This window comes from Phocoena phocoena, chromosome 6, assembly GCF_963924675.1.
Source record: "Phocoena phocoena chromosome 6, mPhoPho1.1, whole genome shotgun sequence".
Classification (NCBI taxonomy): domain Eukaryota; kingdom Metazoa; phylum Chordata; class Mammalia; order Artiodactyla; family Phocoenidae; genus Phocoena; species Phocoena phocoena.
The window spans coordinates 81956000-81980237 of record NC_089224.1 but is presented as its reverse complement, the minus strand read 5'-3'; the positions used below and the strand labels follow the sequence as shown (position 1 = coordinate 81980237).

Here is a 24238-nt window from a genome sequence, read left to right as displayed (position 1 = left end):
CCTAAGTGCTTTACTTTCATCACTTCACTTAGTCCTCGCACCAGCCTGGTGAGGTAGCTGCTTATGTGCTCCCCACTTTACAGATGAGAATGCCAGGGCTGAGAAAGGTGAAGTAACTTGCCCAGGACTGTGTGCAGAGGAAGTGGGGGGACTGGAACTGGGTTGCAGCTCACCTCTCTGACTAGTCTTGTCTGCTCTGCTGCCTTCCAGCCTCTGTGGCCCTTGCAGCCACCACCATCATCCCGGCCTCACCCTTGCCCAGGGTGTGGCTTTCACCCGGGAAAGACCACCCCATCCCGCAGGGACCAGTTGCAACACAGGGGGCAGGAGCTTTATTTTAAGTGTGATACCTGCCGCGGGCTGCAGCCTCCTCTCTGGAGGGTGGTGACAGGAGCTGTGGATAGGTGCGCCTAGTACCCACCATCCCTACAGGCAGCCACATAGCCCCAGTCAGTCCTCCCCCAGCCCTCACACCCACAGCCACAAGAGTATACCTCGGATTACCACGGAAATCCTGTGCTGCTGTATCAAAGAACTGCTGTCAGACGGGGTAAGAGGGGGAAAGGAAGAAAGAGAAATCCGGGAGCTTTTGAGAGACCAGTGGGCAGTGTGGTATAGTGGCCACTCCGCAAGCTCTGAAGTCAGGCAGACTGCCTCTTGCTAGCTGTATGACTTGGGCAAGTTATCTCACCTTTATATAACATGGCCTAACCAGTCCTACAGACAGAGTTGTTAGAAGGGGGAAGGAAGATGACATGAAATCCAGATTCCCTTCCCTTTCTTTCAGCATGAAAAATCATATAACCAGTCTCTGAACCTTTTCCCTTATTTCGTCTAAAATCAGAGATTCTTTTGAGTGCAAAATGAAAACAAAACCTTTCAAATGCAGATGAAGCTAGGTTGTCAGAAAGCTGTGAGTCCCTCACAAAGCAGTGAAAATTGCTTCCATGAGATTGCTTTCCTACCCTGCTCTATCCTGCTAAGTGTCTTCTTTCTGTGCTTATCCTGCTGGAATCCACTGTTGAAGTCCCAGTAGAGCAGCATGGAGGTCAAAGAGATAGACTCGCTGGGTGCCTCCAGACCGTCTCAGAGAGTTGCCCGGAAGTATGGACTCACCTAAATGACTGAGCGTGCCCCTGAGTTTTCATGTTCAGGAATTTAATTTATCAGTGAGCCCAGATACGAAGAGATTCTGGGTACAGTTCACATCAACCATGCTTACGTTTACAGCTGCTCCTTAGAGGTTGTTAGAAAGCTATCAGTCCTGCAGCTGACACCTTGGAGGTGTTTTCTAATAGGAGTTGTGTGTACTAGACTCCCTTATTTTTTAGCCTTTAGGTCTCTGATCTAGAAAAAAATAGAAGACCCATCAAAACTCCACTGTTTTTAAGTTTTGGGACAGAGTATGTTCACATTTCCTGCTTGCCCTTGTGGTTAAGGACACTCAGCTTTAAGGAAATGCCCCCTTGTTGAAACTGTCAGTGTGAGGACAGAATCACTGACTTCTTGAATATCAGAGCCGGAAAGACTCAGAGATCTAGTCTGCCCCCTCATTTTCTGGCATGGTCGGCCAAGTCCTGGAGAGGGGAAAGGACTGGTCCAAGGTCACACAGTACAAGCAGCAGGGTTACAGCCTGACCCCAGGTGTCCCCACGTCCAATCCACTGCCTTCCCCACTAGCACAAGGGCTCGTCCACACGGCATTTCCCAAAGATGATTCCCGGGTCCCTGGTCCCTGTGAAAGCAGGAGGGCAAACTCTCTTCTTCCCTGTCCCCTTTCTCCAGTTATGTTTTCCTCCTTTGCCTCACTGGTGACAGTCACGTGGCTTTTCTCATCTCGGAGCTCTCTCTTTTTCCTCCCTACAGCTCTGAGCCAAGAACACTCAAGGTAGGGCAATGAGTGAACAGGAAGGCACTGCCCAGATGCCACCCCACCCAGGCCCACGGCTGCTCTGAGGGGCACTTGTACCTGCCCTCCTTGTCTGGGCTGCAAGCAGGGTGCCCTGTGCGACACATCCAAAGCCTTGGAGAGCCCCTGGACATGAATTGGAGCTTCTGAGCTGGGAGGGATCTTGGCCAGAATGAAGAGGGTCAGCACGGCCTATGAGCTGTACACAAGTGACCCATCCCTGATATTGAAGTGCCATGGGTGAGGTGTGCTATTCTTAATTTCCTGATAAATCAGGGCCTATCCGAAGTCGTACCCGCAATAGTCTCTCATGCTCATCTACAGGCCAGTACATTTTCTTGAGTGAGAGAGAAAGGGATTGAGTTTCCATTAGTAAATGCCCTGGAATTGCTAGGTATCACTATGAGCATGTGTTGTCCATTGTTCCCACAGTGTCCATCCAATCAGAATAAAGATTGAGAGCCATTGCTGCAGCTGCGGCTACTCCTTTCAGGCTCCTGCTTGACCCTCCCCAGTGCATGGCCAGCTTCTCCTTGCATGCCCCAGCAGGAAGATCATACTGCCTCCCCTGGACAGCTTGCAAAAGGAAAACTCTAGGCTCAGATACAAACATTACAGCTTTATTCATAATAGAAACAAACCAGGGACTTCCATGGTGGTCCAGTGGTTAAGACTCCACGCTTCCACTGCAGGGAGCATGGGTTCAATCAGGGAACTAAGAGCCCGCATGTCACATGGCACAGCCCCCCAAAAAAGAACCAAACAAAAACACTCAGGGCTCAAACTAAAAAAGCAACAGGAGAAGGATTATATCTAAGTTATGGTAAACTCACCTAATAGAATAGTCATCAGACATTAAAAATTATCATTGGGAAGCTTCTGTAGCAACACAGAAAAGTATTTACAAAGTGACACTAAGTAAAAAATTTTCACCCAAAATTGTTCAGTATGATCACCAATATATGACAAAATATTTTTATTTAAAAAACAAACACTACTTGAATGTTTTCTCTGTTTTGGTCCTTGTATTCAGTGTGCACGTTACCTCACTTAGTCAGCTGCCACGTGGGGTAGTTGGTATTTGCTCCTTTTACAGATGAGGAAGGAGAGGGTCAGATTGATTCAGTGAGGCCTCCCAGCCAGGAAGTCAAAGCCAGGACTTGAAGTCCAGGCTTAACGCTCTCTCCACCATGTCATGCTGGCATCAAGATTAGAGAAGGGGGCTATCACTATTATTTTTTTTCTTTCAGACTTCCTTTTCTGTCGCCATTATTGGAAATTTCTAAAGGAAGAAGGTGTTGGCAGCTCATCTGAGAGTGAGGACCAGGGAGATGTTTCTGGTGCAGCTCATTCAATGTTTTGCTCTCTTCTCCAGGATGACATGGAAGCATACCGGACCCAGAACCGCTTTCTCAACTCCGAGATCCACCAGGTCACAAGGATCTGGAGAAAGGTGGCTGAGAAGGAGAAGGCCCTCCTGATGAAGGTGAGGCATGGGAGCCCTGTTCTGGCCCTCTCTGTCCCCAGCCACCCTTCCAGTCCTCTCACCACCTCACCACTGGCTCAACTCTCTCCTCATGACCTGACTGCTCTCCCTCTGGACCGTGCCCTTCATGAGCTGTCTTCCACATATCAGGGATCTGTGCTCTGCTGACTGCCGCTTCTGATCACAGAGGTGAGGGGAAGAGGCAGGCAGCCACTGCAAGCCCCCACCCCCTAAAGTAACTGCCAGGAGATTTAAAGGGCCTTCCCCCTCTTTGTATTTCCCTTTTTCCCCTTTTGTCTTTTTTTTTTTTTTTTAATAAAGCCAGCCTTTCTCTCTCTTTTTTTTTTTTTTTTTAATATTTTATTTATTTATTTATTTATGGCTGGGTTGGGTCTTCGTTTCTGTGCGAGGGCTTTCTCTAGTTGCAGCAAGCGGGGGCCACTCTTCCTCGCGGTGCGCGGGCCTCTCACTATCGTGGCCTCTCTTGTTGCAGAGCACAGGCTCCAGACGCGCAGGCTCAGTAATTGTGGCTCACGGGCCTAGTTGCTCCGCGGCATATGGGATCTTCCCAGACCAGGGCTCGAACCCGTGTCCCCTGCATTGGCAGGCAGAGTCTCAACCACTGCGCCACCACGGAAGCCCCCCCTTTTTCCCCTTTTGTGAGCCAGGTATTAACTACATTCCAAAACCGCCACAGATATGGGGGAAATTAGAAAGTGACCACGCATGCCCAGGGAAAGCCTCAGAAAAGACCTAAGAGGAGCTTAAGTTTATACCTCAGGCTGATCCTGGGTACAGAGACAGCCTACAACAGTCAAAACCAAAAACCAAAACAGCAAACCCTAGGTAAGAAGGAGTATCTGATTTCCAGAGTTAACATTGGCATTTTTAATAATATAATAGCTAGTTATTTTACCAGCAAAAGCAGGTTTATTCGGGACTAACCAGAGGAATTACAATTTGGGATACTTGAACTATGGTGAACCACAGGCAGATTCAGGGAACAAGAAAGGGGAACTTGCTTTTTATAGGGAAAAGGAAGGGGTTGGGAGGGGCTGTGATAACCAAAAAATCCATTGGAGGAAACTAGGAGTCCCAAGTATGGAGGCTTCTCATTGGCTAGATTGCTACAGTCCCTGATTGGCTGAGCTGTCTTGGCGTGGAGAGAAGTTTTCCTGTTCCTGCTGGATAGTAGAGGCAGCTTCTTGTCAGAGATGTAGGTGAACATCTCTTCCTGTTTGGAGAAATTAATGATGCCTGTAGCAGGGCCTGAGAGGTCCCCATACAGGCCTGACCGGACTTTTTTAGCTGAGCTTTCTTTACTTAATTCCACCCCACCTTATTAGGTTCAGATGTCCAGTTTTCAACAAAATATCACAAAGCATACAAAGAAACAGGAAGATACGGGGGTAGGCAGGCAGGGAATGTGCAGTGTGTGTTCCACGAGGTGGGAGAGAGGTGGTGTGTTGGAGAAATGGAAAAAGCCCACGTGGTGGCAGAAGGCACAAGGGCAGTGTCCAGAGCTCCATGTCCGTCCATCCATCCCTTGGGCACTGCTCAGGTATACCCCCTACAGAGAGCTTGCTCTGCGCCAAGTGCCCTGGAAGGGCTTTGTATACATTGGCTCATCTAGAGTCACATATAAGAATTCTGAGGCAGACTCTGTATTATCCCCATTGTTCGGATGAAGAAGTTAAAGCACAGAGGGGTTAAGTAACTTGCCATAGAGCACCCAGCCTGCAGTAACTGATCTAGGATAGGACTGCAGTCAATGCCCACCTCTCCCCTCATTTTTCTGAGTCCAGCCCCAGCCCTGGGCCTGGTTCTCTTGCCTGGAGCCCTATCTGCCTTGCTGTAAACTCTTGGATTCAGGACTCCTCTCCTTTCCTTTCTATGAATGGCTGGGGTGGGGGGATGGGAGACGAGCACTGGAAGAAGGGCTGGACTGCTTAAAGCTGTTCAGGCCTCAGGCCTCTGGCCCAGGCCCAACCAGGTGGCCTGACCAGCCCCACCCCTCCCTCCCACAGTGTGCCTACCTCCAAGCCAAGAACTGCCAGGTGGAAAGCAAGTACCTGGCGGGGCTGCGGAGGCTGCAGGAGGCCGTGGGGGTCGAGGCAGGCGAGTGCTCGGAGCTACTGAGGCAGCTCATCCAGGAGGCGCTGCAGTGGGAAGCCAGCGAGGCCTCAGCTGACAGCGTTGTGCTGAGCCCCATCAGGTGAGCCCAGAGCAGGGCTGGGTCTTCATGACCTGGGGGCCGCCAGCCACCCTGCTACCAGTTGCTGCCGACCGTGTGTGAGCCCTGCACATGCTTACCTCCTTGTACCTCCAGATTAGTGATCATGTGGTTGAAATGAGCCCCATTTTACAGCAGAGAGGCACCGCAGGCTCAGAGGAGGCGGCCCCTTGCCCAAGGCCACACAACATATTAGTGCATCTGACGTGGGCCTGCCTCCAGAGTTCTGTTTCTTCCACTTCCCCAGGCTGCCTCCCAGGGGTGTTTGTCAGAGATGGGAGGAGGGGAGACAAGCCAGCTGCCTCCTTTGAGCCAAGCCTTTGCTGAGCACAGTGGACCTGGGCAGATAAATATACAGAAGGGGCTGTGGCTGGGGTCAAAGGTCCCTAGAGGCTGGATGGTCGGTCCAGTGGCCAGAGCCCAGGCTTTGGAGCCAGACTTGGCTTTCTCACTGTGTAACCTTGGACAAGTCACTTTACCTTTCTGAGCCTCATATTCAGCCTCCATAAGATGCGGGCTAAGATCCCTGCTTTGCAGGATCATGAGGATTAAATGAGTCAGAGCACATAATAGGGGCCAATAAATGCTGACTCTATGAAAGGCCTTCTGAATGGGTCCCCAGCTCTCCTGTTTCTGCTTGTTGGTGGTGCTTCCTGTTCCCCATCTGTCCCTGGGCTTACTGGCTGTGGAAGTGGGGTTCTATAATGGCAGTAGAGGACTTCTTGGGCCTAAGGCTTCATGGAGTAATAAGAGGGTCCTTTATATTTACACAGAATGAATGAGCAAATATCTTTTCAGCACTTGCCGTGTACCAGGCACTGTCCAGCCCCCTAGCAATTTACATCAGAGGATCTCATTGGGTCTTCATGAGGCAGAGCAAGGAGTTCCTATACCCATTATACAGAGCAGACTGAGGTTCAGAGCCCTGAAGTGACCTGCCCAGAGTTACATGGCCAACCTGCAGTGAAGCACAGGCAGGCTTCCTGCCCCCGGGTCCCCCCTCTCCCCGCTGCCCCTTATCTGGGGAAGGACCTTGCAAGATGTCGCTGACACAGGCTTTTGCTGGCAGCGAGTATGACGAGTACGGCTTCCTGACAGTACCCAACTATGAGGTGGAAGATCTGAGGCTGCTGGCCAAGATCCAGGTGCTGGAAGTGCACTCCCACCACCTGCTGGCCCACGAAGCCGTGGAGCAGCCGCTGCGGGAGCGCTGGGCTGCCCTGGATGAGCTGGCCCCCTCGGCGGAGATCAAGCAGCTGCTGCGGGCGGGCGTACCCCGCGAGCATCGCCCACGCGTCTGGAAATGGCTGGTCCGCCTCCGTGTCCAGCACCTGCAGGGCCCCGGCCGCTACCAGGAGCTACTGAGCCGGAGCCAGGCCTGCAAGCACCCCGCCGCACGCCAGATCGAGCTGGACCTGAACCGGACCTTCCCCAGCAACAAGCATTTCACCTGTCCCGCCTCCAGCTTCCCTGACAGGCTCCGCCGGGTACTGCTGGCTTTCTCCTGGCAGAACCCCGCCATCGGCTACTGCCAGGGCCTAAACAGGTAAGCCACACAGCCCCCTTGAGGGCACAGCCTCTGCCTTCCAGGGCACCTCTCTGTCTGGAGCCTCCCAAGAAGCCAGAGAGGTCAACCCAGGGGGCTTGGTCCCCACCATATGGATGAGGACAAGCAGGTGAAAGGACGTGTTCAAGACAGATTTGGGCCAGGGCCTCAGGCTCCTCGTCCCGTGCCCTCTCCTGTGATTTGTCCTCAGGGTGGTGCCACTTCCATAGAGAGCACGTGAGCGGGCCCGCTGGGGTTGTATAGCCCACAGCCAGCTCATGTATTGCATGACTGCCTGGGTCAGGGATCATTGCTTTAAACAAAATCCACTCAGAGGAGCCCAAGGAAAAGAGAATTTGTAAATGTTACAGAGGGAGCTCCCAAAAGCCAGAAAAAGGAAATAGAGCTAGGGACCAGATAGATGGTCTTCAGAAGCCGAGGCAACCGCTCTGTCTAGCAGGGCCATAGCACAGCACAACACCAGGGGGCACCATTCATGCCATGTTCCAGGGGGACTCTGTCCCCTGAGATTGTGCAGCCCTCTGTGGGCTGCGTGGTCTCTGGCCTCTCTCATAATACATGGCTGCTTCCTTCTCTCTCAGCAGACCAGCCTCACTGTTTGTCATTCCTTGGACATTTAGGGCCCATCAGGGCTGTCAGAACAGCGTCCTCAGCCCCTAAGTCAAGCCTTTCAGCAATCCACTTGTTGATACCCTCATGTCTCAGGCCTAAATTCCCAAAGGAAGGAATCTGGCCCAGCCTGGATTAATTTCTACTTCTGGTTCAACAGCAGGAGACAAGGGATGGGAGCTGGGGGTGGGGTGGGGTGACTTGGTAGGGCTGCCCCTGCCAGTACTTTGGAGAACTCTCGTGGCTGCCCCCAGTTATCTCGATAGAGGTGGCATAATCTCAAATATTTCCCAAAGCAAGTTTCGGTTCAACTTTATTTATTTATTTTTTAATACTTTATTTTTTTTAACATCTTTATTGGAGTATAATTGCTTTACAATGGTGTGTTAGTTTCTGCTGTACAACAAAGTGAATCAGCTATACGTATACATAGATCCCCATATCCCCCCCCCTCTTGCATCTCCCTCCCATGCTCCCTATCCCACGCCTCAGCTTAATTTAAACACATATATACTCGGGCTTCCCTGGTGGCGCATGCCGATGCAGGGGACACGGGTTCGTGCCCCGGTCCAAGAAGATCCCACATGCTTGCGTACAGCAAAAAAAAAAAAAAAAAAAAAAAAAAAAAAAAAAACACATATATACTCAAGCAAATTTTACATAAGTCATTCTGCTCTTTTTTTCAGGCAGTGTGTGACATTTACTTAACACAGAATAAATATTCAGTGTCCCTACTCAAGTTTGAATGGTTCCCAAGGATAGATATTTTTGATACTTTTTTTCCAGCTTAAGTTGGGTGAAATTGAGCATATACATGTACCATTACTGGGAATTCAGAGTTAAGCCCGAACAGTAATGCCTCTAAGTCTAAGCCTCCTTGGAAAACATATTCAGATTTCATGCTGCTCTAAACGTCCGCTACAGGAGATGTCCATAGAAATTCATTCATTTAACAGCTGAGCAGAAGCCTGCACGCTTCTCATCTGTTTGAACATGTTAAAATCCAGAAGGCACAAAACTTTTGAATCCTCTTTTTAAGATTAGATTTGAAGGGAGCTAGAAGCTCTGAGACTGTATGAATAATTTGTACATTTTGTGCAAAGGTCAGGTAGGAGCTAAGACGTAATGAGGGCCTCCTGCATGCCAGGTACTTACATACCTGATGTCATCTAATCCTCAGGAAAACCCTGCGAGGTGAGCATTCGTGCCCGCCATTGCCAGGTGAGATAAGAGAGGGTCTGAGAAGCTAAGGAACCTGCCTGGGCCTCACCATGCATGGGCTGCTAACCCTCGTCTCCGGACCCCAGACCTGGTTCTTCCTACCGTCTGCGCTCACTCAGAATGGGAGCTGTAGCAGAGAGTGTGCTGAGGGCACTCAGAAACCTTTTTTCCTGATCAAATATAACCTTTTTTGAGAGAAGGAATGGAGTTAGCCACATATGGGCTTTGGAGTCTAATCTATACTGAAGGAGCAGGGGGAAGATCCCAAAGCAGGAGGGGATCTTAAGGTAAGCCATGTAGAAAGGAAAGAAGCCTCTCCCTACGTGGAAAGAGGCAGCACCAAAAGTTGCTGAGGGGTATATAGGAACAGCTGAGACCAAAACCAGAGGTATTTCTTTAATTCTTTCTTTGAATGCTATAGTTATTGGCATTTAGGCAGGTATTCATACTATTGCTTTAAACAGAAGATTATTTGTAATAGAGCCTGTTTAAATGTGGAGAGTGCATTGTATTCTTTCAAAGGCCCTTGTGCCTCCCCTTTCACCTGTCTGGGTGCTGCCATCTAGTGGCGGCTATTAGAACTGCATGTGTGGTTTCTCGAGGACAGAACCTGCTTTTATGCAAAAAACCCAGCCTGTTTAGAGGGAGACAGATATAATAGTAATGATTTAATGCTAATTCAGAGCAAAACTTTAAAATCCATTTCTCTCTAAAATATAAGTGGATTTAAAGTAGTTTTTCCTTTCCTACATCACCCTCCTTTGTAGACCTACTTGGGCCTGAATGTCTTCAGCTGGAGTCTGGCTGTAGCCCTGAGCAGTTGCTAGGACCCTAGTGAGTGCCAGCAGCCTCTCATCCCTGACCTTTTTTTTTCCCACGGGTTTTAAGTGTACAACTCGATGATCTGGAGTAAATTCACAGAGTTGCACAGCCATCACCACAATCCAATTTTAGAACATTTCCATCACCCCTAAAAGACACCTTGTGCCAATTTGCAGTCACTCTCAATTCCCACCCCCAGCCCTGAACAACCACATATCTACTTTCTGTCTCTATGAGCGTGCTTGTTGTGGACATTTCATATACCAATCATAAAATATGTGGTCATCTGCATCAAGTTTCTTCCACTTAGCATATTCTTGAGGTTCATACAAGTTGTCGCATGTGTTTTGTTCTTTTTTTACCAAGCAGCATTCCATTGCATGGATGTGCCATACTTGGATTATCCACTAACCAGTTGATGGACATTTGGATTGTTTCTACCTTTTGGCTATTATGAATAATGCCATGAACATTCCTGGGCAAGTCTTTGTGTGGATGTATATTTTCCTTTCTCTTGGGTGCATCCTTTTTTTTTTTTTTTTTTTTGCGGTACGCGGGCCTCTCACTGTTGTGGCCTCTTCCATTGCTGAGCACAGGCTCCGGACGCGCAGGCTCAGCGGCCATGGCTCATGGGCCCAGCTGCTCCGCGGCACATGAGATCTTCCCGGACCAGGGCACGAACCCGTGTCCCCTGCATCGGCAGGCGGACTCTCAATCACTGCGCCACCAGGGAAGCCCGGGTGCATCCTTTTTAACAGAGATTCAATTTCCACTGTCTAAATGCACCATATGCACCATAAAGTATGTAAATCTTCTTCTTCTTCTTTATTTATTTATTTATTTTGGTTATAAGAATGCTGCCACAGATATTCTTGTGTTTGTGCTATTATTTCTATAGCATTAAAACACACCCAAAAAGTGAAAAAGTCATGAGGAATACACATCTAAAATTTTCAGTAGCCCTAACAAATTTCCAAACACCAACAGGTAAGGCCCAGAGAGAGGAAGGGGGACCTGCGAAGGAGTCAGGAAAGGGGTGGCCGGTACATGTCAAGGGCGGAAAGCAGAGGCTGGCTGAGGGTGAGGAAGCTTCCCAGATCTGTCCTTCAGGAGTTAAGCCCAAAGACTGAGGCACAGGCCAAGGAACCTCCTTGTGACTGTAAATGAGAACCTATGGCCTGGGCATCCTCAGGGAGACCAGTCTTTGAGAGGTTAAGGGCAATATGATTTGGAAACAAGGCTCTTGGAAGTAAAAACAAGGTCCTTTGGCCTCCTCCACCAGAGGGGTCCTGAGTATCCCACCAAGCATATTGAGAGCATTCCTGGATTCAGAGCTCGTGTCATACCCTTGCCCCCAGTGGCATTATTGGGACTCTCAGAAACAGTGGTATCCATTCCCAAAGGCCCTGGGCCTTGCTTAGGGCCTTCCATGGGTGGAATCTTAGCAGGATTAAACCTCCTTTTCTGACACAAAAACTTTATCCTACTGGTTCAGGATTGTGTGCAAAAATTAAAAATAGTATAAATCACTGAACGTTATCAACGGGCTCACACATCAAATCACTGACCTTTTAATGTGAGCAGAAATCGAAGCTAATTCTGACACCCACTCCTGGACTGAGAACAGTGGAATGAGGTAAAATAGAACAGGCTGGACTTTGGCAGTCCTCTGCCACCAACTGACTGTGTGACCTTGAACAAGTCACTGTTGCTCTGTGGGCCTCGATTTTCCTGTCTCTGCAATGGCCAGGGATGACCAGCAGAAAGTAGCTGCCTGGAGTCTTATCTTGTGAGTTTCTGAGGCAGCCTCCAGACTCAGTGGGAAAGAGTACCATGATCAATTAGTTTTGTCTGCCCTGGGCATAGACAAAGAGAGTGGTGGCTGGTGTATCCCATTTGCTCTCTCTGAGCTAAATAATCTCTGTAGGCCTTCCCACTTTCCCATCTCTGAGAGGCCAAAGCCTACTGTTTCCAGGAGACCCGTAACTGTTCTCTCCATCCACTCAGCTAAACTCAGGATGGTCTGTAACAATACTTTAGCCAGAGTGGAGAGAAATACCTTCCCAATCCACTAGGGAGAGAAAAAGGATTTCTTTTTTTCTTTTCAGAAACCCTGTTTATTAAAAAAAAGTGTAAACCTCAGAAGATGTCGGAGGTCACGAATCCAGCCGAGTAAGAGCCCAGAGAAGCATGAATATCTGACAATGAAATGTGCTCTTTAAGTCCATTGAGAGTGTGAGGCTGCCCCGTGCTGCAAGCAGCAGCTCCCTAAGGGTGTTCAGCGGGTGCACTGTGCGCAGCCCCACTAGGCAGCCCTGTATTAGTCATGTGGGGCTTCGTTAATGTGAGATTTCTAAGAGGCTTTGTTAAGGTATGTATATCATAAGCCTCTAAAAGGGGGCTAGAGTATGCAGTGCTCCCCAACATCTTTGAATATGGGACCGTGTGCTCACCTAGCATCTTGAGAGACCAGTACATTTTGGGAAATGTATTCTTGGATTCACCCTGGACAAGACCTGCCAGGGAAGGTGGGGGAAGGAGAGAAAACAGTGCTTCTTCCAGGTAGACATCCCTGCTCAGCACTGTGGGTTGTCTTCTTTCTTATCCATGATCTCATTAGAGCCTCATAACTCTAGGGGAGAGGGGAAGCAAAGGAGAAAAAGAATTCCGAGTATTGAGCACCTGGTACATGCCAGACAGTGAGCAAGATGCTGTATGTCTGTCTTCTCAAGGCCTCACAGTCCTGGGAGGTGGATACTGTTAACCCCACTTGACAGGTAATAAAAGTGAGGCGCAGAGAGGTTAGCACACTTGCCAAGGTCTCAAAGCCCATGAATATTAAGATGAGGATACCTAACCTTTATAAAGCACTCTCGCTACGTGTTAGGCACTGTGCTGGGCAGTTAACATGTATTTACTCTGTTCATCCTTACAACAGTCCTTTGATTATTATGAGGCTGAAGCTCAGAGAAGTTAAGTAACTTGCCCACTGTCACCCAGCAAGGAAGCAACAAGACTCCAGAGGCCCTGCTCTAAGATGATCCCAGTTGCTCTGGAAATCCCCTAGGTAGTCCTCTTCAAAAGCATGTTCATCTCGCCCCAGTTTCCAGGAACACCAGCCTGGTTAGAGAGTGGGGTTGGGCAGGACATCCCCCAGGGAGTCACCCCTGCCGTGGGCTGCCTGGTTGTGACTTCTGTGGGTCACTCCAGGCCTCCTTCCCTCCCACTCCAGACTGGCGGCCATCGCTCTGCTGGTCCTGGATGAGGAGGAGAGTGCCTTCTGGTGTCTGGTGGCCATTGTGGAGACCATCATGCCAGCTGATTACTACAGCAAGACGCTCTTGGCATCCCAGGTGAGCAGGGCAGGGAGGGGACTTGGGGGCCATGCAGGTTGGTGCCCCTGAATTGTTCCTACAAGTCAGTGAATCTTGGAAAGGTCAGGAATCTCTCAGGCCTCCATTTCTCCCTCTGTACAGTGGGCCAATAGCCCTTCTCTGGGACTGCTGCAATGTTCCAGTCAGCTGATGGCCTTGAGAATTGCTGGGGCCCTGCCCACACGATAGACTGTTGTTATTCCAGTGGGGACATTACATCACTAGAAACAGTGGATATCCTATGGAGGGGAGGAGGAGAAAATCTAGTGTCACTAGATTTTGACTGGTGTTTACCAGTCAAGAATTTCAAAACAGAGGTCAGGTAGGGTGGAAGTTGGGACTGGGAGGATGGGAGGTGACAGTGACGCTTCACACACATGCATCATCACCTACAGAGGGATACAGCTACCTCCATCATCTCATGACCCCCTCCACTGCCCTCTGAGCACAGACCAGCCCTGGAGTCAGGCGGAGCTGGGTTCAGAGCCAGCCCTTCAGAAACCAGCTGTCTGGCCTTGGCAAGTGGCATCACTTCTCTGAACCTCAGGCTTGCCTGCTTTTGAATGGAAGTAACACTACTTCCTGGGCTTGTTGAGAGGTGTAAATGCGAAACCATTTCAGACCTCCCGCCTCCACCCTCCAGCCTCTCCCTCCTCACCCCTTATCCCATTCTTGCTGTATCAGTGTGTCTGCTTCATGGAGAGATGCTACCCAGGGAGAACTGTCTCACTCCCCCGCAAAACCTACCAAGCCATTACCTGCCCACCCATCCTGTCCTCCTTTCCTACTGTGAACACCCAACACTGTTTCCTCCTTCTGGGATGCCCACCTGGGTGGAGGGGTAAGGAGAGAGATCAGAGATGAAGATCAAGACTTAGGAGTCATCAGGAAATAGGTGGTGAATCAGGTAAGGATTGTGTTTTGCTGTGTGGCAGGGAGGCCCAACCTAATAGTGGCTTAAATGGGGGGTTATTTTTCTCAGATAATGAGAAAGCTGAAGGCTCTTTCCAGCTAAGTGCTCTGCCATGTGACTTTCACCCTCCTGCTGGTCACCTCGTGGTCGTGAGATGGCTGCACCCTCTCTGGCACTGTGGCCATGGTCTAGGCTGAAAGAAGCAGAGGGTGAAAGACAGGCACCGGCTCCCTTTCAGACAGCTTTCCCCACCCAGCAACTTCTGCTTACATCTTACTGGCCAGAATTGTGGCACATGGCACCTCTAGTTGCAAGGCAGTCTGGGAAACACACAAATATTTCACTTTACAAATATTTTATTTTCAGTTTTTAACATCTCTGGAATTGAGGTGTGTTGTATAACCAGTATACTATGGTGTTTTTGTTTTGAGTACAGAAAATTTCAAATGTACAAAAAAACAGAGAAAGTGTAATGAACCTCCATGCATCCATTACCTAGTTTCAATAATTATCAACACAGGGTGGCCAGTACTGTTTTCACCTATACTCACACCCACTCCTCCTACTCTGATGACCTTGAAGTAGATCTCAGACATCATATCAGTTCATCTGTACATCCTTCAGTAGGTTCAGTGGCATCTTAGATTCAGTGAGTTACCCTAGGTTTTGAGCTGGACTCTTGGCCTGCACAGCAGACCTGGAGTTCAGGGCAGGGAAGGAAGGGAGAGGGTGTTTGCCACAGCAAGAGCTAAGTCTGGAAGAAAACTTAAATGGAGGGAGAGGGCTGAGAAACCCGCAGTTCCAAGAAAGAGAGCAAGAGGAGCCTAAAACGGGCTTGTCACAGAAGTGGGGGCAGCCACAGAACAACCGTGTCCTGGGGCAGGGAAGGAGCCAGTGTGGGCAGTGACCAACTGGGTCCAGTGAAACAAGGACAGAGGTATGATGTGACCACACTAAGAGGTCATTAGCAGCTATCACCCAGCAGCATCGCCCCCTGATGTCAGGTGTGGCTCCCCCAACACCGGCCCCCAGGACCTTGCCCTGAGCATCTTGTGCGTCAGTCCCAAAACAGGTGTAGGGAAACGGCCATGGTGTCAGCCGATACAAGCCTGGGGGACGAAGGAGCCAAAACTCCACTGGCCAAGAACTTACAGTCCACAGAGACCTCTGCATCAAAGCTCCAACCTGGAAGGCTGCTCGCCAGTGGAGCGACCTGTCTCCCGGCCAGGCTGGGCTCTAGCTCCTCCGGGCGCTCTGTGCCCCCAGGTGGGGCAGGACCCACTGGGAGCAGCCCGGGGCCGTGTGTGGACCAGACGGGTGTGCAGGGGTGGACCGGACGGAGGCAGCCCCCTCCGCAGGGCAGCAGCTGACAGGCCCTCTCTCCGCTTGCAGGTGGACCAGCGAGTGCTGCAGGACCTCCTCTCGGAGAAGCTGCCCAAACTGATGGCCCACCTGGGGCAGCACCGTGTGGACCTGTCCTTCGTCACCTTCAACTGGCTCCTCGTAGTCTTCGCAGACAGTCTCATCAGCAACATCCTCCTCCAGGTCTGGGACGCCTTCCTCTACGAGGGCACCAAGGTAGGGCGCTGCGGGGGGGGCGGGGCTGAGCAGGAGTGTCCTGGGCAAGTCCCTGCATCCTCTGGGTCTCAATTCTGCCCCTGGACAGTGGGAGGACAGAGCCCACCTGTCAGGGCCATGGAGGACCTCTCCTGGGAGCGTGGCTTTGTAAACTCAAGTACTTTGCACCCCTGAGGGGAAGTGGTGCTTCTGCCTCTGAAGATGCGTCCTAAAGTTGGGGGGATTCCCTTTCCCTGGAGAGGAGGCACAAGCATGACCAGGAGGCGCATCGCTATACTGTCCATTGCCCCTCAATCACCTGCCGTCTCTTCCTCCTGTTTGGACTGAGCCCCAGATTGGGAGGCTGGCACTTGGATCTGGTCCCAGCTCTGCCCCTTACTTCGCAAGGAGACCCTGGGCAGGCCCTCCCCTGACCTCCGCCCAGTTTCCCCATGGTGGCTGACCTCACAGTTCACCAAGTGCCCTCGGATCTGTGTCTCCATTCGATTCCTACTGGAGCCCCATGTAAAGACAGTGTTACCCGCCATTGGGTCCAACAGGGACAATGCCTGGCCCAGGGTCCCAGGACAGTCCCCATCCCCAGATTCCAAGCTGTGCTCCCCTGTGGGATTTCCAGTCCACCCCCCCTTGGTGTTGCCCCGCATGTTTCCTCCAGGCCTTCAACCTCTGCAGCCTGTCCAGGGCCTTCCACAGCACTGGGGGGTGTGGGTTCTGCTCCTGCTGGGGACTCCCTACCCTGGCTCCCTGTGCCCCCGCCGAGCCCCCACTTTACCCCCCAGGTGGTGTTCCGCTATGCCTTGGCCATCTTCAAGTACAACGAGGAGGAGATCCTGAGGCTGCAGGATGGCCTGGAGATCTACCAGTACCTGCGCTTCTTCACCAAGACCATTTGCAACAGTCGGTGAGAACGCACTCCTGGGCCACCCTGCCCCTCCACCGTACCCACCCCGCATGCATCCCTCTGGGACACAGAGCAGAGAGGGGGCTGGTGTTTCCAAAGGTAGGTTCATTAGCGATTCTGATCCTCTGTTGCAGCTTAGAAATCTTCAGGGACGTTCCACTGCCTTGGCGTCTGTCTGCCCCCTTTACACAGCATGCAGGGCCTCCGTGCTGTTTCATTTCTTGCCCACCTTCTCCTGCCCCCAACACCCATGCCCTATGATCCTGCCAAACAGAATTATTTGAGTTTCTAGGACAACCTCCATCTCTGGGCTTCTGGCCTTGCAGGTTCTTCTACTTAGAATGCCTCCTTGCCACTTCCACCACCACCATCTTTGCCTGGCCTACCTGTACTCATTCTTCAAAACTCAGCTCACTGTCCCCTCCTCCACGAAGCCTTCCCTGACCAACTTTTCCTTTCTGGGTTAGAGCTCCCACAGTGCTAAGCTTCCTCTTGCCTCAGTACCTGTCACTTTGGGTGGAAATTGTCTTCCTATGCACTGTTTCCTCCCTGGCAGGGGCCTCAGCTGCATAAGCAGAATGAATGCAGGGGTGCCTGGGACCCCCGGTGACTGTGACTGTGCTCTCCCCGCAGGAAGCTGATGAACATCGCCTTCAACGACATGAACCCCTTTCCTATGAAGCAGCTACGCCAGCTGCGGATGGCCCACCGGGAGCGGCTGGAGGCTGAGCTGCATGAGCTGGAGCAGCTCAAGGCCAAGTACTTGGAGACCCGGGCAGCCCAGGGCCCTGCAGGGCCCGAGGGTTGCACCAGCGAGGATGAGGGAGAGGCAGAGCCCTGACTTGGCTACGTGCCCTCCCCAAAGCCCTTTCTCGCCCTTGGCTGGCAGACCCACAGGGGGACAGCCATGGAGCAGTGGTCTAGGCCCCGCTGAGCCCCATCACCATGTGACCCTGGGCGAGTCCCTTCCCCTCTCTGGGACTCAGTCTCCCCATCGGAACATTGGCTCCTGAAACCATTGGTTGGGTTATCTCCTCATGAGCACACACCCAGGATACACCCCTCCTCACTTCCTCTGCAGAGCATTTTAGCACCCAGACAAGCAAGAGTGCTGTCTTTATAGGGTAACCTTGAACATTCTCTTAAGTTTTATCTGTGTATGACAGTGTAAATATTGGAAATAGTTCACAAGCTTTGTAACCTAAACGATTCTCAGTAACCAGTCGTTCCTGGGCGGGCCCAGGGCTCCAGAGTGTCCCACCACTAGGGCCTTCCCAGCCTGGGATGTCCCTGGCTGCTGTTTCTCTTGGCATCTCTGCAGGGCCAGTCCTGGTTCCTGGAGAAGCTGTGCAGTTAGGGCTTCTGTCTTTCCGGGCAACAGCGCCTCTCCAGTCCTGGTTGGGCCTTTGTTCCAGTTCTGAACTCCCACCTTCCAAGGCCTGTATCCTGAGCCTTGCACTTGCCCTCGCCCTTCTCCTCACAGCCCATCAGGGGGACAGCGGGTGGGGAGGGTGTTCCCAGGGAAACCCCTGTCCACTACCAAGAGGAACTTGGTGTAGGGGCTGAAAGCCCGGGGTTAGGTGCCCAACTTTTGATCTCCCACCACCAAATTCAGAGTCTGGGGCAAGAAAACTCACCTCTTTGAAAACTGGGCGGTTGGGAGGGAGAGGAACAGGCAGTGAGATGGACAGAGCCTGCAGCCCGTTGCCAAGTCAGGGCTGGCTTGTGCAGAACTCAACTCCAGTTCTTCTGGGCTCTTCCAGGCCCTTCCTCAGCAGACAGGCTTCCCCCATTCCCCTCAAGGCAGGGGGTTGAGGCTGCACAAGTGATTTCGGCAGCTCATTTCTCAGCAAAGCCTGTGCCTGTGCCGGGATAGCCTTGAGCTCAGCAATCTGTGATATGAAGGGCTGGGGTGGGGATTCTCACAGGGAGACCTCCTGCTCTGATCTGAGGCTCTTGTCAGGGCTTGGGCGGCCACACCCATTGCTGGGGACCAGTGACAGGCCCTTCTGTCGCCCACTGGTGTGAACTTGAGGGAGGGGTTGGCACACCAGACACCTGGTTCCCTCCCACCACTCCCCCCCAGCCCTGGGGTGGGGACCCTCAGGGTTCCTTTCCTCCCACATTTACGAGGGCTGCTGGGCAGCCTAGTTTCCTGTGAACACCCTACACCAGGGTTTGATGGCCTTTCTCATTTTTGCTAAACTTTTTTTCATCTGCTGAGGTCCTTTCACCACCAAACAGTAACTGTGAAGCATGATGGTGGTCTGAGGGCAGCCTGGGGGGGCGTCCTGGCTACACCCCAACAGGCTGTAACCCTCAGGGCCATCACCAAAGAGACAAGGGGTCTGGCCTCCTGGAACTCCAGGAGGATGAAAGGAGATGACGCTGGTGCTGAGCCTGGTGCCTGGCACAGAGTCAATACAGCCTTGGGCAGTGAGTACCCTTTCCATGAAGAAAATGTCACCACGAGAGCCTTGAGGTCTAGAAAAGGCCCAAGGCTCCAGGAGAGACTAGGTCCAGCTGGTCCCTCTGACTCTAGCCTTACAAATCAAATTCCTTCCTCAGCAAAAATACAGCAAGCAATCCCAGCTCAGACCGGGGCTGCTGGATAGAGGGCACCCTCCTCTCCCCTCCCGCCTGCCACCCCCCTTCTCTCCCCTTCCTCTGCCCACCCCCAACCTCTCCCCTCTCCACCTTCTCTCATCTCTCCCCTCCTCCACTTGTCTTCCCCCTCCTCCATCTTTCCCACTCACACACCCAGGCAGAGGAGAAGCTCTGCCCAAAGCTGGGTATCTACCCCCCTCCTCCTCCCTCACTGAGAGGGGTGGTACTCTGCAGCTGACCAGCACTGGGTCACCTCTGGTTCCTACTTGGCTGCACCACAGAATCACCTGAGCGCTGGGTCCCACACTCAGCCTGTTGTAGGGTGTGGGTACTGTGCTACGCCAACAGGGTTGGGGACCACAGGCAATCAGGACTGACTAGGGGGCCTCCAGCCCTGTAGCCGGGAGCTGGAGCCAGAGCAAGAATGTGAACTGCCTGTCTTACAACACCTGCTCACTCCAGGCCAAGCTCAGTTTACAGATGAGGAGACAAGGCTCAGAGAGGTTAACTAACTTGCCTAGAGTCACACAGCCACTGAGTGGTTAAGCCATGTTCAAGCCTTAGAGGCTGCTAACTGCAAAACCAGGGAGGGCTCCCTCCAAGCTCACGGCGCCTTCTCTGGATCCTAGAACACCTCCCCCAGGGGAAAGGACAAGTCTAGCCTATGGCCTCCTGAGTGGTGTAGGTCCTATGGGGATAGCTCCAGGCAAAGGAAAATGAAAGGAAGAAACATCTACCTGACAGGGAGGCTGTAGCAGGAACTGGTGGGGGTGGCCGAACCCCAAGAATGTCTGGGGTGCAGCTGCTCCCAGGGAGCCTGCCCACCCTCCCTCAGCTCTTCCTGAAAGACGTTTGGGGCCCACCCCTGGTGTCAGGTTCCTGGCCCTGCACCACAGCTGTCGCCCCCATCCCCAGGGGCTGCTGCTTTCCCAGGCTGGAGGATCTGATCCCTCCCAGCTCCACCTCCCTACCCCAGGTGGTGGGCCCTCTAGCTCAAAGCATCCCCCTCCCAACTAGGCCCCCAGCGAGCTCAGGCCCATGCTCCATTCTCTAGGGGAAAGGAATTTCCCAGGGAAACTTCCTGGGGCAATATCCCCAAGAATAAAGGGGCTCCTCAAAACAGGAGGGAGGGCACTATGGAAGACCCCCACCCTAAAGTGGGAGATGCACATTCACTTTTACAGAATACCTGTGTTCAGGGTCCTCTCCCCCATGTTCAGAACCTCACCTCTCTGGTGCTGCTGTCCCCTCATTATTTCTCAGCTCAGTCTGCCATGGGCACAGGACCATATTGTACAGAAAGCTCCATGTTGGGCAGGTAGAGGAGAACTTGCCACCCTCTCTCTCACGCACACACAGACACACACACATGTTCTGGTCACCCACAAGAAATTTACCCACACACGGCAGATTAAACAAAGGCCATGCTGACACAGGAAGGTGTTGGTTTTCTGGCCCCTCAATCAGCAATAAGGCCCAATAGAAGGTGCTAGCAGATGGGCCCAACTTTAGAACCAGACCTATGTGTGTTTCCTAGCTAGGGACCCCTGGATAGGTCATCCCCGCTCTGGCCTCAGTTTCCCCATGTGTGCAATTCAGATGGTCAGTGGGTAGCCTTCATCAAATGGACCAGGGGTAGGGGGATGGAAGGGACAGGAGAATAAACACACATATACACACAACATCTCTAGGAAGAGTCCCAGGTTGTGTCTATTGCAGAGGCCTCTAATGGCCTCCCCTCTAGCCCACTAGTCCATATGTCCATGGCCCCCAGAAAGGTCCCTGTCAAACCAGCCTTTCCCCAAACACAGCCCCAGCCACCTACCGTCATGGCACAGAGTGGTAAGATGCAGATACAACCCTGGGAGGGCACATCCACAGGGATCGAGGACGACGTGCTGGGGAGGTACATTGGTACCGACCCTGGAAAGAAGGATGGGTCTGTTTAAAAGACAGTAGGAGGGACTTCCCTGGTGGTCCAGTGGTAAAGGACCTGCCTTACAATGCAGGGGATGCGGGTTTGATCCCTGCTCAGGGAACTAAGATCCCACATGCCATGGGGCAACTAAGCACGCGCACTACAACTACTGAGCTCGCGTGCCTTAACTAGAGCCCTACGTGCTGCAAACTACAGAGCCCACGTGCTCTGGAACCCGCGCGCCACAACTACAAAGCCCCAGAGCGCATGCGCCCTGGAGACTGTGCACCACAATGAAGAGTCCGCCCGCAATGAGAGATCCATCATGCCTCAACGAAGATCCCACATACCGCAACTAATATCCGATGCAGCCAAAAATAAATAATAAATAAATAAAAATAAATAAATAAAAGGAAATGAGGAGGTAAAAGAATTCCTGGCCGAAAGGACGGTGTGAACAAAGGCATAGATGTGTGAGAGTGGAAGGGCGTAGGGACTGCACCAGAGTTACTTGTCCAAGCACTAGGTGAATTAAGACATTTAGGTGAACTAACACTGAGCCACGCACTGTTCTAGGCCCTAGAGATACACCACTGAACAAAGAGCTCTTCACAAGAGAGGTGGTGTGGTAGAGTGTTTATAAGCTTGGGTTTGGGAGCCACGCTGCCTAGGGGTGAATTACTACCTGTGTGATCTTAAGTGAGATAACCCCTCTGCGCCTCAGCTTCCTTATGTGTAAGATAGGTAATAGATAACCTCATTGGCTTGTGTGACGGTAAAGTACGCTGATTCAATTAAGGTGCCTAGAACTGTGCCGGGTTCATTAAGTGTTAGGTGGTGGTATTACTGAACGGCTGGACCTCCCCATCTCCGCCCCATTGCCTAGCATGCTGGACCCCAAAGCCGGCGAGACTGGGCAGCAGCGCCCCCTCCTGGCTACTGAGAGAAAGAAGGGCCTCCTCTCGATACTCAGCGGCCCTCCTTGCCCTCTTCCTCCCGGCGGATCGGGAAGCCTCAGGAATTACTCTACCAGCCCAGGTTCACCGAGCGCTACTCCCGTGGCGGGCTCTGCGCGCGCACTTTGCCGTGCGGGGTAAATTAGATCGTCTCATCTAATTTTCAAACAGCTCTCTGAGGCAGACACGGTTACTGTTTCCATTTCACCAAGGGAGAAACTTGAGGCTCCGGGAGGTCGAGTCCCTTGTTCCAAGCCACTCAGCGAGGGAGCGGCGGGACGTGAAGGCAGGAGAGTGTGACTGCCCCCAGCTTCTGTTTGGTCGCGCGGGTCAGCCCGCCCCAGTCACTGCGGCGAGTGCGCGCCCGTGTGCGCGCCCGTTCTGTGCGCGTGTGCGCGCCCCGAGACCAGCCCCGGGGGGCCCGGAGCGCGGCGAGGAGCGTGAGGAAGCAGTGGTTGCCCCGCGGGCTCGCGGAGCACGGGGGCGGGGTTTGTGCCGGGCCCTTGCCCCGCCCACCGGCCCCGCCTGCCGTGCTTAGGGAGGGAGGAGGCGGCGCTGGGAGCCGGGACTCGGCGGGCGGCGAGGAACGCGGAGCCGGATCCGGAGCCGGACGCCGCCGCCGCAGCCACCTGCGCGGCAGTCATCAAGGTAGGGCGGCCCCGAGCCACCGGCCATACCTTTCCTGTCTGTGCGATGTGTGCGCGCTGCGCCTCCGGGCTGCAGCGCCCGGGGAGGGATGCTGGGGCTCGGCGCACCGCAGGGGACCCGGCCGGGCTCGGGGGACCTGGCTTCCAGCCCCTCTGCGTGACCTTGCACAAAGCACTGCTCCTATCCAGGCCTCAGTTTCCCCATCGGGACAGCGGGCCCAGTGGTGGCCCCTTCCTCGCTGGGCTCTTGGGAGGGGCCGCCTCAAGCTCCAGCCTCCCGACGGCGAGGGGCCTGGATGGGTACTGTCTGCACAGCCCACCCGCAGTGAGGGCCTCTTATGCTGGCTGTGGCGAGTCGGTCCCGACAGTCCCCCCATTAGTGGCCTGGGTGCCTCGCGGGACCTGTGTCGGGACCTCTTCCCTCTCCTGGTTGAGCAACCTGCTGGGCCTCAGCTTCCCTGTACAGGAAACAGGAAGGGGGGGGACACCCCCAAGTCCCTATCGAGCCGGTCTGGGCATGCAGGGTGGGGCGGTCAGAGTCTGCCTGCCAAGTCTGCCTCCCGGTTTGGGGCTGGGGCAGCCCTGGGTTGGAGGTGGTGGGGCCCTCGGCCACAGACTTGCCTAGACCAGACCCATGCAGGTACCTGTATTTAGGGAATGGTGTGGAACATGCCCTTCCCCATCCCTTCCCCACCAGTGCTGACGCCCAGCTCTACGTCCCAGCCTGGTGTGATAGGGATGGCTTGTCCACACACGGACCCCAGAGGAGCTACAGTGCCAAGAGAGCCATGTCTGAGTGGGGTTCGGTCTGGGACAGAGCAGATGTCTGAGGGACTGTGGCTCCAGGCTCTCTGGGTGATGAAGACCTCTGGCATCTGGCCCAGCCCCTTGGTCAGATCTCCTTTGGAAGGTCCTGCTGTCCCATTGCACACCCCTTGTTATGGGAATCTCACTAGCTGTAAACAGAGCTAGAATCTACTAGTCCTGCTCTGAGCACACAGACAACATCTGACCCCTCCATCCCCCACCCCGAGGCAATCATCTGGTCCCTTAAATCAGTTTACCTCAGGGCTAAACAGCCCCAGATCCAGCATTGTTTCTCCTGTCAGAGCCTTAGGGAGCAAAGGCAAGACGAAGCTGAGGTGTCTGCCCCAGAGCAGGCAGTAGTCAGCCTGGCGATTATTCAGAACCCACTGTCATCAGGACTGGAATGTGTCCCCTGTACCCTTGGGTTAGCAGCTACCTTAGAGGTCTGGAGTGAGAGAAGGAGCCAGAGGAGCCCCTCTCCAGGCCTTCCAGCCCATGCGTGTTCTTCCCTGTCTTCTGTTGCCTGCCCTGATTGAGGGAGTAGTTTCTGAGAATCAGGACTGGGCCTTCTGGTCTCTCTTGTCCCCCCTCGTGACCTGCCCCTCACCCGGGAGCTTTCTTACACCCAAAAGAAGGGAGGCACTGCCAGGGCAGGTAGTGAGCACTGTGTCCTCAGAGGTTGTGAGCAGA

General features: G+C 52.9%; 1 protein-coding gene across 1 annotated transcript in view; it reads left to right on the top strand.

Annotated features, from left to right (window-relative positions):
- TBC1D2 (TBC1 domain family member 2) overlaps positions 1-17454 on the top strand; it is a 41935-nt gene extending 24481 nt beyond the window's left edge. The window contains exons 7-13 of the mRNA XM_065879059.1: positions 3285-3395; positions 5423-5610; positions 6698-7174; positions 13080-13200; positions 15527-15712; positions 16492-16613; positions 17247-17454. Coding sequence (XP_065735131.1) covers positions 3285-3395; positions 5423-5610; positions 6698-7174; positions 13080-13200; positions 15527-15712; positions 16492-16613; positions 17247-17454 — 1413 coding nt within the window. The remainder of the gene's footprint in view (positions 1-3284; positions 3396-5422; positions 5611-6697; positions 7175-13079; positions 13201-15526; positions 15713-16491; positions 16614-17246) is intronic.
- The last annotated feature ends 6784 nt before the right edge of the window (positions 17455-24238 follow it).